The sequence below is a fragment of the Myxine glutinosa genome, unplaced genomic scaffold, assembly GCF_964187855.1.
Source record: "Myxine glutinosa unplaced genomic scaffold, kmMyxGlut1.1 SCAFFOLD_3989, whole genome shotgun sequence".
Taxonomy (NCBI): Eukaryota; Metazoa; Chordata; class Myxini; order Myxiniformes; family Myxinidae; genus Myxine; species Myxine glutinosa.
Genome location: NW_027620081.1, coordinates 286 through 13,380, shown reverse-complemented (window position 1 = coordinate 13,380; position 13,095 = coordinate 286). Strand labels below are relative to the sequence as shown.

Below are 13,095 nucleotides of genomic sequence, written 5' to 3'. Positions count from 1 at the left end.
TTGATATCACTGAAGAACCACTGGCCCTTCATTAGCCTTCTCCACTGGGCTTGGCCATTCAGATCTCCATGCGTTTCTTGCAGTAACAAGACATCCAGGTGCACATGCCGGGTCAGATCTTTTACCTGAACTTTGCGTTCTAGACTAACACCACCGTTAATGTTTAGACTGCCAAAACTAACACTCATTCTTTCGGAAAAAGAAAGAAAATAAATAACTAAATAGATTTTAAAAACCCATAGGGACCTCATTTACGAAGCTCCTGCCGAGCTTTCTGGATCATTTTTCTTAGCCGGTGCATCTGAGCATCTATCTATAATTCCAGTAATCTCTGTCTGTCTGTACGTTTGTTTGTCTGTGACCGCTGTTTCTCGACAACCACGGGTCCGATATACTTTTAACTTGCCAGGTATATTGCTGGGGACCCGAGGATGTGCCTTTTCAAGGTTTCATATTAATCGGACAATTACTTACCGAGCTATGTCCAAAAAACGATTCAACCAATCAGAGAGCAGCGAACGATCGCGTGTGCCGAACGTGGCGGGCACACTCTGCCTCGGATGGCACATTTGAGAGCGTATTCATTTATTTCACGTTTGCAAACTATGTTGGCGTTAAACTATGTTTTACAACTAATAAAAACGAATTTGCGATTCATTCGCTTTCCTGCGCGTTTGTGCACGCGATGGCGATTTCTTTACCAAACTCCGGAAGCCGTTCGCTTTGGACCAAACCATTGCATGTAAATAGAGGGGGGGGATTGTCACCACTCGCAAGCCGTTCGCTTTGGACCAAACCATTTCATGTAAATAGAGGGGGGGGATATAATTTTAGATATAGATATAGTACGGGCATGCCCTAGTCAGTGAAATTTGGAGTGTCAGGGTTACTCACAATTTCCTTCAATTTAAAAATCAACACCTGAAGATCAGGGAAATGATCTTTCAGTTCAATGTTCCTTTTCCGATAGGAATCTCTCAGAAAGTCCCGAAGCTCGTCATCCGAAGGGCTATTTACAGCCTTGAGAATCTGAGAGGACTCCTCTTGACCCTCACCATCAGATTCCTCATATGGGGAATCAATTGATGTTTCAGCTTCCTGGCGCACATCACATGATTGCTCAGTTTCAATAAAAGAAACTTCTTCAGGAACGTTTTGTGCCGGGGTCACATTTGAAGCTTCTTCGGGATGCGAGGTGGGGGGCTCCAAGCATGTTTGTGACATGACCACGATGCTCGGTTCATGGATGTCACTCTCCTTCAGTGGATTTAAATTATCCTCTTTTATTCTCTCTGTGCCCTTATTTTCCTCATTTATTCCTTTTTTAGGGGGAGATTTTAAGTGCTTTTCCTCCTCTTGCGATTGACAGGAGGAAGCTGCACAATGAACATCCTCGTGTGAGATGACACTGTCTGAAGGATCAGGAACACTCACTGGGATTGGAAAATTAGAATCCACTTTTTCCTTGATGATGTTTGTACTAGTGGAGGTATCCTTTTCCTCCAATAAGGAAAACCTGTTATCACATTGAATTCCAGTGATGGAGTTTTCACTGATTTGCCTTTTCCCAGAAGGTGACGCACTTCTTGCAGCCGATTTACGTTTTTTTACTTTGGAAACGGTAACAAACCCCTCATTTGCGCTGTCCATTGGTTCAACGGGAGGGGGCGTGTCCACTTGTTTACCTGGTTTATCCTGCACATTTGTCGAGCAGGAAACGTTAACATTAATCTGTGAGTCATTGTTTCCCGTTTCGACCATGTTAGGCTGTTCCTTCTGATGGTGGCAGAACCGTTTAATGTGTCCCACTGCACCAAAACCAAAGCACTTTAGGGTGTCGGTGGTGATATATACTTGGTAATCGCGACCATTTGTCGTGAATTTTAAAGCAACATTCAAGGAGGGATATTCCTTTTTGAGAACCATAAATACCTGTCTACGGAAACTCATCACGTGACTGACACGTTCATCCTTACAGCCCAAAGGGAGCATTATTAATGGGGACACACATTGACCATATCGCTGCAGCGCTGCAAGGATGGTATCGGTATCCAGGAATGGTGGTACATTTGAAATAACCACTTTCTGAGCAGGAGTATCCAAGGGATAAACCATAACAAAGTGTCCGGAGTCGAGGGACAAACCTTGTTGTACGATGAGAGCAACGTGCTCTACATCGGACACAAACACGATAACCCGTTTGTTCATACGCGATGCGGCACGTACCTTATCAAACCCGATCATGTTCCGGATCGCGAGAACAATGGCTTCTACTGAAACACCCTCGGGTGGAGAACACGCAATGCCATGCTCGCGTGATAATTGCTCAAACGCTGCATATCGCTGCGAATGAGCAGCCGCCATGTTTGGACACACGAGGCTCGACCTCGTCCTCCCAGCTCGGGAAGAGGAAGTCAGCAATGCACTCTGACTTTCCCAGCTTAGGGAAAGGGAGCGTTAAAAAAACAAACTCAGGAAATATAAGCGAGAAAAAAAAGGTTTAAAGTGAAGTTGGGAAAATAAGTTGGGAAAAAACAACAGGGAACCGCCCAAAAATGACGATTACCTTAACCTGCACAATAAGTGTGCTCTAAGGCTCTCTCTCTCTCTCTCGTCTCAACATAGAAGGGGAAACACATGGGAACTTTACAAATAGAAACAAGGACACGAAGGAGCGAAATGGGGGTGGGGGGGGAGTAGGACAAACAGCCAAGACAGAGCACTCATGACACGAAGCGAGCAGACGCCATGACACCGCACCCAACACACCAACAGCCAGCAGATGGCGACACAGAGAGAGAGAGAGAGAGAGAGGGAGAGAGAGAGAGAGGGGGGGGAGAGAGGGAGAGAGGGAGAGAGGGAGGGAGAGAGAGAGAGAGAGAGAGAGAGAGAGAGAAAGAAAGAAAGAAAGAAAAAAGAAGGAGAGAAAGAGAGAGATTTTTTTATAGGTAGAGATTACTTTATCCTCTCAAGCAACATGGCACATTCCCAGATAGCACCCGACGTTGGGCTAACGTTGGCAAGAGATTGGCAGAGGTCGGCATGGGAACAAGTAGATTTCCAACTTTGGCCCCCACATCGGTGTGCTATCTGGGTTGTCTGTGGAGGAAACATGCTGCATGAACTTTCTCTTCCTTTTTTCATGTAATTCACGTGTAATTTGGCGTGATGTCAGGACACGTGGAACTGAATGAAGCATTTCAATCAATCAACCAAACACTGTAGTGGGACTTTGAGCCTCGGAATTTTAGGCAAGTGATTTGTGCTGGAAGCTCACAGATAGACATGCAGTGCTTGTGGAGCTTGTTGTGGCAGCCATCTTGACAGAGGGTCAAGTCTTCCTCCTCTTGCATTTCCAGCAAGCAGATAGGACATGTTTGCTCTTCCGTATCTTCTTTGCTAGTGAGACAGAGATAAATATGGAGACAGGACGAGATGTATTTAATGGAAAAGTATTTCTACATGCAAAAAAACTGTTTAAATTTGAACTTTACTAACTCCATGTGAGAAATAACACCAATCATTTGTTCAAGGTCCTGAAAGGTTACACTTTACATCCTCTCTCTCTCACCATGTGTCTGGGTTACTATTCAGGCCACTGGTAGCGCTCGAGGTCTGGGCTGCAACAGGCTGCCCGGACATCTTGGTCCGGGCCCCTGTGCCCGGAGCTCTGATCCGACTGCTTCGCCATTTGTGGTATGCTTGGAACAGGCTCTCCACCTGTCAATAAGGTATCAAGGACAGCAGGATAGCAGTGTGCTTGCCATTGAGTTATTGTACATCTCTCATTTCTTATTGCATCTCCAGGCACTACATGACGTCATCGCCGGGCACCAAAGAAGCCCGGTGATGACGTGCACTGAAAGGGAGTACTCAGTTTTCATTCTGTTTTCTTGTTTGTTTGTCCGGGCGATATCTCAGCCATCCTTTGAGCTTGGAAGCTGAAATGTTGGCACAATAGTGAGCAAGTCCTTTGTCAAAAATGGTATTTTTTGTTTTTTATTAATCAATTAATTGATGAGTTATTTAATTATTAGCGATTAATTAAGTACTTGTACATTTCCTTTCTCATCTGGGCAATATCTCAGGCACCTTTTCAGTTAAGAAGCTGATATTTGGACATGCCAATGACCAAGTGATTTGGCTGTAAAGGCTATTTTTGATTTATTGATTAATCAATTAATCGATTAATTATTTAATTATTCGATTAATGACTAAAAAGTTTTTTTTTTTTTTTTTAAGTTACAGATTCTGATGAAATGGTGGTGTAGTTTATGTGTTTTATGACCGAAATGATTAATAATTTAATTTTTTAATGATTATTATTTATTTATTTTCATTATTAATCATTTATTTATTTTCTTTCTCATCTGGGCAATATCTCAGGCACCTTTTGAGTTAGAAGCTGATATTGACAGTTAGGACATGACAATGACCAAGTGTTTGGCTGTAAAGGGTATTTTTGATGTTTTGGCAAATCAATTCATCGATTAATTTTTAAATAATGACCAAGTGTTTGGCTGTAAAGGGTATTTTTGATGTATTGACAAATCAATTCATCGATTAATTTTTTAATTTTTTGATTAATTTACTTCATTAACAAATTTTCAAAAAGTTACAGATTCGGATGAAAAAGTGGTGGTTTACAAATGTTATTAGCCAATTTATTTGGAAATTAATTGTTTTACGATTATTATTTATTTATTTTAATTACACAATAAATCAATCATTGTACACTGCTCCCTCCCAATTTCAGCTTCATGTGGTGCCAAAGGCGCCCCGGCAATGTCGCACGCTGGAGGATATGTTATTTATTTATTTGGCATGGGGGTGGCATACTTTGAATGTAGCTCTATTTGTGTTCTTGCTAAACTGCTTTCAATCCCTGAGTGGTGTTATCGTAAAGCTGGCTGTCCAAACTACAAGCACTTGCATGTGGAAGTTAAAGGTACATACAACAGCATTTTTTGAAAAAAGTAGTTCTATGAGCTAGTACCCTGAGTAAATTCCAAATTTCCTGTATTCCACAATGCTGTTAGTCAGTTAGTCCCTGGTACACCTAAGTTATAATTGTGCAACCGGTGGATGGAGTTTAAATTAATTTCACGAAGAGGTGCATTTGCTTCAAAGAAATATTTTCCTTACACACTTAACTGGATAATTAAAAAACATTGTATTTTACATTTTGTTTGGGAAAATTAATTAACGACATTGCAGTGTTTAAAGGTAAGTTTCAAGCAATAAACAGTCTGCGACACACTCCAACCCAAAACTGATGGAATAAGAACTTGACCGCCCGTCATTCACCTCAAAGTTTTTTAGTGTTCTCCTCCACAGCAGGGAGTCTGAGGCCTTCAACTGGAAAACCCTGAGCATGACGAACAGGATGTGCACACAGAAAGCACCACGTGCACAGCTGCATGTCTGTGGAGGAAACAAGAGCAGGATAACCGATGCTTAGTCTCTCACTTCCAAATAGCATTTGGAGCCTATTATTACCTCTGCCACCGAATGTGGATGGAGGTTCTGTTTTCACCCCTGTCTGTTTCTCTGTGAGCAGGGTATCCCAAAAAGTTATGGACGGATTTGGACAAAACTTTGTGGACAAGTTGGGTGCGTGACAAGGATAAATCGATTAGATTTTGGTGACAATTCAAATTTGGATCAGATATTTTTAAAATTCCTAGTGATTCCTACCAACCATTGAGTGATTGGGCCAAAAACGATACATAGTATGATATTTCAAAAGGTTGTGGACGAGTTATGCCAAAACTTGGTGGATGAGTTGGGTGCGTGACAAGAACAAATCGATTAGATTTTGGTGAAAATTCAAATTCGGATCAGATAATTTTTTTAATTCCTAGTGATTCCTACCAACCATTGAGTGATTGGGCCAAAACGATACATAGTATGATATTTCAAAAGGTTGTGGACGAGTTATGCCAAAACTTTGTGGACAAGTTGGGTGTGTGACAAGGATAAATCGATTAGATTTTGGTGAAAATTCAAATTCGGATCAGATAATTTTTTTAATTCCTAGTGATTCCTACCAACCATTGAGTGATTGGGCCAAAACGATACATAGTATGATATTTCAAAAGGTTGTGGATGAGTTATGCCAAAACTTTGTGGACAAGTTGGGTGTGTGACAAGGATAAATCGATTAGATTTTGGTGAAAATTCAAATTCGGATCAGATAATTTTTTTAATTCCTAGTGATTCCTACCAACCATTGAGTGATTGGGCCAAAACGATACAAAGCATGATATTTCAAAAAGTTATGGACGAGTTATGCCAAAACTTGGTAGATGAGTTGGGTGCGTGACAAGGACAAATCGATTAGATTTTGGTGAAAATCCAAATTCGGATCCGACAATTTTTAAAACTCCTCGTGATTCCTAACCATTGAGCCATTGGGCCAAAACGATACAAAGCATGATATTTCAAAAAGTTATGGACGAGTTATGCCAAAACTTGGTGGATGAGTTGGGTATTTGACAAGGACAAATCAATTCGATTTTGGTGAATATCCAAATTCGGATCCGACAATTTTTTTAACTCCTAGTGATTCCTCATCATTGAGCAATTGGACCAAAACGATACATAGCATGATATTTCAAAAGGTTGTGGACGAGTTATGTCAAAACTTGGTAGATGAGTTGGGTGCGTGACAAGAACAAATCGATTAGATTTTGGTGAAAATCCAAATTCGGATCCAACAATTTTTTTTAATCCTAGTGATTCCTCACTATTGAGCAATAGGGCTAGAAACGATATAAAGCATAATATTTCAAAAAGGTTGTGGACGACTTATGACAAAACTTGGTGGATGAGTTGGGTAGGTGACAAAGACAAGCTGATTAGATTTTGGGTCAGGTCCGAATCAAGATCTGGTCTATCAGTGGGATACAAAACATAAGCTGTTCAGCCTGGCGGAGAACATTGTTATGTGAGACATATGCTTAAATGGCATGATTGCGGTCTATCAAATTATGTGGCAAGTCAAGAAATTATTGAATCGTTATTGAAACCAAAAACAAGTCGTTTAATTCTGAATATCGTATAAAGGGAGATTAAAGTCAAACAAAAGTCGAGTTTCTAAAGCTGGGTATTATTAGATTTGTTCATAATGAAACTTTTTACCTTGCATACTGACATAGAATATTATAATTTAACTTGTTGAAAATGCAACTCTAGTAGTCCAGCAGATATTGCTTCATATAGGTCAGTGTAGCGTGCATTTTATGATACAAGCCACACATCACATGGATCCTTTTTTTTAAAGATTAGAGGCACTCCAGTTTCACCCCATATCAGCCGTGGCGGCCATAATTTCCAAGATGGCTACCAAGGTTTCGTGATACGACGTCATGGCGAAAAATACTCTAATATTTTGTGTACATTTTAATACAGCCTAACACGCACCCCCAAAGCAACCGCAAATATCACACCAATGATCTCAAAATTGAGCGTAAATGATCTATAAGCATAAAAAATTTCATTCACTTCTTTAAATGGCAACAGCACATTTATAATCCATAACACGTACTCATAATGAAAAAGAAAACATTTTCACCCACCGAACCACCGACCTACAGTTAGTAAAGAACAAAGCTCTGAGTGTGCCATTCCACTTTGTTGGCAGGGTTGGAGAGGGTTTAGATTCGGGGAGGAACATAGAAACCTAGTAACAATTAACATCATTTAGAACGGCACTCAGTGGAGAGCGTACCTCCACCTGGTTGGCCATATCACTCAATGGTGAAGAATCACTTTAAAAATTCTACTAGCTGGATCCGGATCTTCCCTAAAATTGAATCGATTCTTCCTTGTCACACACACAACCTGTCCAACAAGTTTCGTCCAAAGCCATCCATAACTTTTTGGCATATCCCGCTATGTATCGTTTTTGGCCCTATCTCCCAATGATGAAGAATCACTCAAAAAATTAAATAACTCTCATATCCGAATCCATATTCAGATCTTCACCAAAATCGAATCGAATCGTCCTTGTCTGACACTCAATCGGTCCACCAAGTTTCATCCAAATCCGTCCACAACTTTTTGAGATATCCTGCTATGTATAGTTTTTGGCCCTATCTCCCAATGGTGAAGAATCACTTAAAAAATTATAGTAGCTGGATCCGAATCCGGATCTTCACCAAAATCTAATCATTTCGTCCTTGTCACAAACGCTACCTCTCTGCCAAATTTCGTCCGCATCCGTCCACAACATTTTGAGATATTTTGTTCACAAACAAACAAACAAACTAGAAATCGGTCAGAGACCGAGGACTTGCCGGAATGTACATTTTTTGGGGGATTTGCCAACCATGCCCCGCCATCATGGCACTATTCTATTCAGCTCTTTCATTCCCCTTTTCTCCCGCCTCTGGAACAAACTCCCCCACTCCCTTCAATCCCACTCCTCCCTCCAGGTCTTTAAAACAGCTGTTCACCACCATCTCTTATCTTTCCCCATCGAAAACCTTGATCTTTTCTACCCCCGGTAATTCACCCCAGAGTCCTTGCAGTGTTCATATGTTTTATTCCTCTCCCACCTCCCCCCAAGTCCTCCTGATGTCCCTGCTCTCAAATGTTGTGTTTGTGTCCTTCCCCCCCTTCCCCCTCGCTCTCTTTTGTGTCCTTCCCCCTCTCTCCCCATCTTGTCTGCCGCTCCCCTTGTTTTTTGTGTTTTGTGTGTCGGTTTGTCTTTTTGTGTGATTAATGTTAGCTCTTTCACGAGTCTCGATCTTGTATACAAAAAAAAAAGAAAAAAAAAAGAAGCACTTTCGGAGATATAGAGGTGCAAAGTTTTTCAGTTTTTCCAAGATGGCGGCCGAACCACGTGACCGATGACGTCATCTTTTTTTTTTCTCCACCAGTTTATGCCTACATGGCGCTCAAGAAATTGCATCTTGATTGGATGAAGTTTTGTACTTGTCGAATTATGACGTCATAATGGAGGCCTTAGGCCTAGAGAGTTAAAAATTGGGCACAGTCTATTCCAGGGCAAGGCAAATATGTGTGTACAGTATGGCGATGCTATGTAAAGTGTGGCGATGCTATGTGCAATGATGTAGACGTAGTACTGCGCACAAACAGACAGACAGACAGAAAGACAAATCAACCAACCAACATACTTGCCGGAATATTAAAAATCACTCATAGAGTGACACTTGGCAAAACATAACAAAGTAGCATGGCACTCAGTAAAGCATCCTTTTGACCTCAAAAATAATTAGTGGTTGAATTCAGTGGCCTGATATGCAAATCGTCTTCACAGTTTAAGACAATCGGTTTAAAATTGACAATTTTAGACATCTGGCCTATGATGACCTTTTGGGCTATGTTGACCTCAAAAAGAGTTGGTGGTTGGTTTCAGTAAGCTGATATGAAAATCCTTTTCAAATTTCAAGTCAATCGGAGGAAAATTGAGGATTTTAGAAATTTGAAATTGTTGTTGACCTTTGGCCTATGTTGACCCTTTGGCCTATGCTGATCTCAAAAATAGTTGGTGGCTGAATTGAGTTGGCTGATATGTAAATCCCATTCAAATTTCAAGTAAATCGGATGAAAATTAAGGATTTTAGAAATTTGAAATTGTTGTTCACCTTTGGCCTATGTTGACCTTTTGGCCTATACTAATGTCAAACATAGTTGGTGGTTGAATTCAGTAAGCTGAAATGAAAATCCTATTGAAATTTCAAGTCAATCGGATTAAAATTGCAGATTTTAGAATTTTTCAAAAAAAAGTGGTTGACCTTTGGCCTATGTTGACCTTTTGGCCTACGCTGATCTCAAAAATTGTTGGTGGTTGAATTCAGTAAGCTGATATGTAAATCCTATTCAAATTTCAAGACAATCGGATGAAAATTGAGGATTTTAGATTTTTGAAATTGTTGTTGACCTTTGGCCTATGTTGACCTTTTGGCCTATGCTGATCCTATGCTGAGCCTATGCTGATCTCAAAATAGTTGGTGGTTGAATTCAGTTAGCCAATATGTAAATCCTCTTCAAATTTCAAGTCAATCGGATGAAAATTGAGGAATTTAGACATTCAAAAAAAGTGGTTGACCTTTGGTCTATGTTGACCTTTTGACCTCAAAAATATATAGGAATTTGTCGGACCATGAACTCTTCCATTTGGTGAAGTTTCGTGAAGATCGGTTAAAAACTGTAACCTGTAGGCAAGTATCATTGAGTGGACAGACAAACACACAAACACACAAATCGGAGTGATCAACATACTTGCAAAAAAAAAAAAAAATTGCCAAGTAACAAACGGACATACAGGGATGAAAACATAACCTCCATCCACCTTTGGTGGCGGAGGTAATTACAGATATGCTGCACTTCAGAAAACAGTGACTCAAACTCAAATCAAAGTTGTTAAACAACAGAGTACCAGAAGTTTAAATACGGTAGCATAGGAAACAGGAGGGAGGATGACATTATCAACAAAGAGGGCATGAACAATTGGAGTCAAGAGGGCATGAACAATTGGAGTCAAGAGGACTTGGCAAGAGAGGTTGTACTATGATGCCAAGTGAATGCAGGTGATACAAGTGCCTGGGGATGGCAAGAAAGGTTTCGCAAACATCCACGGGAAGGCGGAGCACTACTTGGCACACTTGGGGTGAAAAGTGTAAGGCTGAAGGTGGAACACCACTTGGTACGCTTGGGGAGAAAGGTGTAAGGGTGAAGGTGGAGCATCATTTGGTACACTTGGGAAGAAAGGTGTAAGGCTGCAATTGAAGATGACAATTGTCGGTGCTGGAGTCAAAGTTTAAAGGTGAAAGCCAGTGCAGATTTCAAAAAAGCTGCTTGGGCAGAGTGCTAAACAGTCTTTGGGGAATTGCAGAGACGAGTTGGAAAGATAAGAAGATTGGCCAGGATACTAGCCAATGAGCATCCATTGTCAAGTCCACAGTGGGGTGTACGGAGCCCGGTGTGGTGAGAGCAGCACAAAGCCTGGGGAGGTTTTTGCAGTGGTGCACGCAGCACGAGCCCTATGTTGTGAGCACAGCAGTAGGCACTGCCAGCCGAAAGACTTGGAAGTGATCGACTGCTTGGTGATTGAGAGAATCAGAGCCTGCACTCATAGCACTGGCTGAGGGACTGAGAAGCGAATCTGCACACTTCACGCTGGTCAATAGACACAAAAGAGCACCCGTGCTCAGAGTACCTGATGAGGGACTCTGAAGAGATACCGCTTGTAGTACCAGGTGAGGGCCAAGACCACAAAGGGCTATACAAAGCCAGGGGCAGTGAGCGAAACTAAGCAAAGTACGAGGGGAAAGTAGACACTTATGTGCCAGATAGTGATGCACACCAACAACTGGGTATAGGCTTACATTTGTTAGAAATTCCAGAAGCTATAGTGTGGACACTTTACAAAGTGTTTTTTCAAATACATGTGGTTACTCAGCTTGTGAAGTCCAGTTGAACTTCTTGGCTACACTATGTTATTTCCCAAGGTCTATGGAGCTTTTGCCACATTGGACCATGAGGAAAAAGCTGAGCGGCCTACCTTTCCCCACAATCATCACCAATGTTAATTTGTTCGATTTAACCACTCAAACTATATATACAGCATATACTGTGTATACATATGTATGTATATATATATATATATATATATATATATATATATATATATATATATATATATATATATATATATATGTATATATATATAGTATATGTATATAATATATATATATATATAATATATATATATATAATATATATATATGATTATATATATATATATATATATATATATATATATATATATATATATATATATATATATATATATATATATATATATAATATATATATAATATATATGTATACATCATAGACTCCTTTAGAGATGGCGATTATATATATATATATAGTTGTGGTTTTGGAATAAAGGATAACCCCCCTCGTAGGTAGACGCACCACAACATGTAGCCTCGTGATAGTATAGTTATTTCTTGGTAAATGTAAGGTAGTCTCCTTTCCTGTGTTAGTTTTGCGTTGAGTAGGCCATTGAGCTTAGGTGTTCTTTTGGCGCTGAAATGCCACGTGCTCGGCCTGAACAAGTCTGGCAAGGCCGAAGGGAGGAGCTGCAGGAGGGAGTGGCTGGTAAGCGCGAGCGCCAATCGCCAAAGCGCCACCAATCAGAGCTCGAGGGGAGTGGCTAACCACGGCAACGGGAGGCGGAGCATGGAACATTCGGGTAGGGCCGGGGCGGAGCCATAAAACCCTGCTCCGAGCCCCCCGCTTCAGTTGAGTCGCGTGCACAGTTCTGAGTTCAGATCAGTAGAGCTGGAGTGCGAGTTGAGCTTGAGAACGCGAGTTGAGCTGCAGAACGAGTGAAGTGAATTGCCTATTATCGTCGTTGTACACGAACTTTCCCCGTGCCCTGTACCCTGTGCTCTGCGCTGTATTAATCGCGCTTGAGAAGACCCATTCCGGGCCACAGATGCGCGATCTCCTCCCTGCCTGCATTTCCCTGGATACGTGCCGTGACCGCCAGAGGGCCACGCCAGGCGAGCTGTCCTGAAGCGACCGACGGCAAAGCACGTTTGGCGCGCGAACTTCCTTTCTTCTTCTCCCCGTATGCGTGAGTGGGCCCTGTGTCTGGAAATAAGTTAACATTGTTTAAGTGCCTGCTCTGTGTCTCTTCAAATCCTGTACATAAAGAATAAATCGTGTTCTTCCTCTGATTTGACCGTTCCCGTCCCTTCCATCCATTGGCCTAGCATAGTACGAATACAACACCTCGAATCGGGTTCCATAAAAGTAACGGCACGAGTCACGTGATACGCACACCCCTCGGGCGTACTCGATTAGCGTGGCTTGTGCGAGGTCCGGTCCCTGCTTTCGTGGCAGCGTGGGTCAAAGGTACGTGCGGCGTCGACCCGATACCATTTTTCACGCTTGTGCGGAAGTGGCAATTCGGCCTCGTGGACACGAAGACCCAAGGGGAAAAAGGGGTTTAATCCCCCCTTTTGTTACGTGGACGGGCTTCGGGAGATCCGCAACAATATATATATATGTATATATATATATATATATATGTATATATATATATATATA

The 13,095-nt window shown here is 41.4% G+C and overlaps 1 protein-coding gene across 1 annotated transcript; it reads right to left on the bottom strand.

The window, feature by feature from the left end:
- Positions 1-3,181: 3,181 nt before the first annotated feature.
- Positions 3,182-6,437, bottom strand: LOC144888197 (mitogen-activated protein kinase kinase kinase 1-like). The gene is made up of 4 exons (XM_078769678.1): positions 6,404-6,437; positions 5,308-5,456; positions 3,572-3,720; positions 3,182-3,399 (listed from the first exon to the last, which is right to left on the bottom strand). Exons 1-4 carry the CDS (start codon positions 6,435-6,437, stop codon positions 3,201-3,203), a joined length of 531 nt encoding a protein of 176 aa, XP_078625804.1. The 3' UTR covers positions 3,182-3,200.
- Positions 6,438-13,095: the final 6,658 nt, after the last annotated feature.

Bases quoted from the DNA above. Each gene is read 5' to 3' on its own strand.
- LOC144888197 (XM_078769678.1), bottom strand. From the start codon at position 6,437: ATGCTTTGTATCGTTTTGGCCCAATGGCTCAATG. The intron at 3,721-5,307 runs GTGAATGACGGG...CCTTATTGACAG, and splicing joins GAACACTAAAAAACTTTGAG to GTGGAGAGCCTGTTCCAAGC. The intron at 3,400-3,571 runs GTGAGAGAGAGA...CTGTCTCACTAG, and splicing joins AATAGTAACCCAGACACATG to CAAAGAAGATACGGAAGAGC.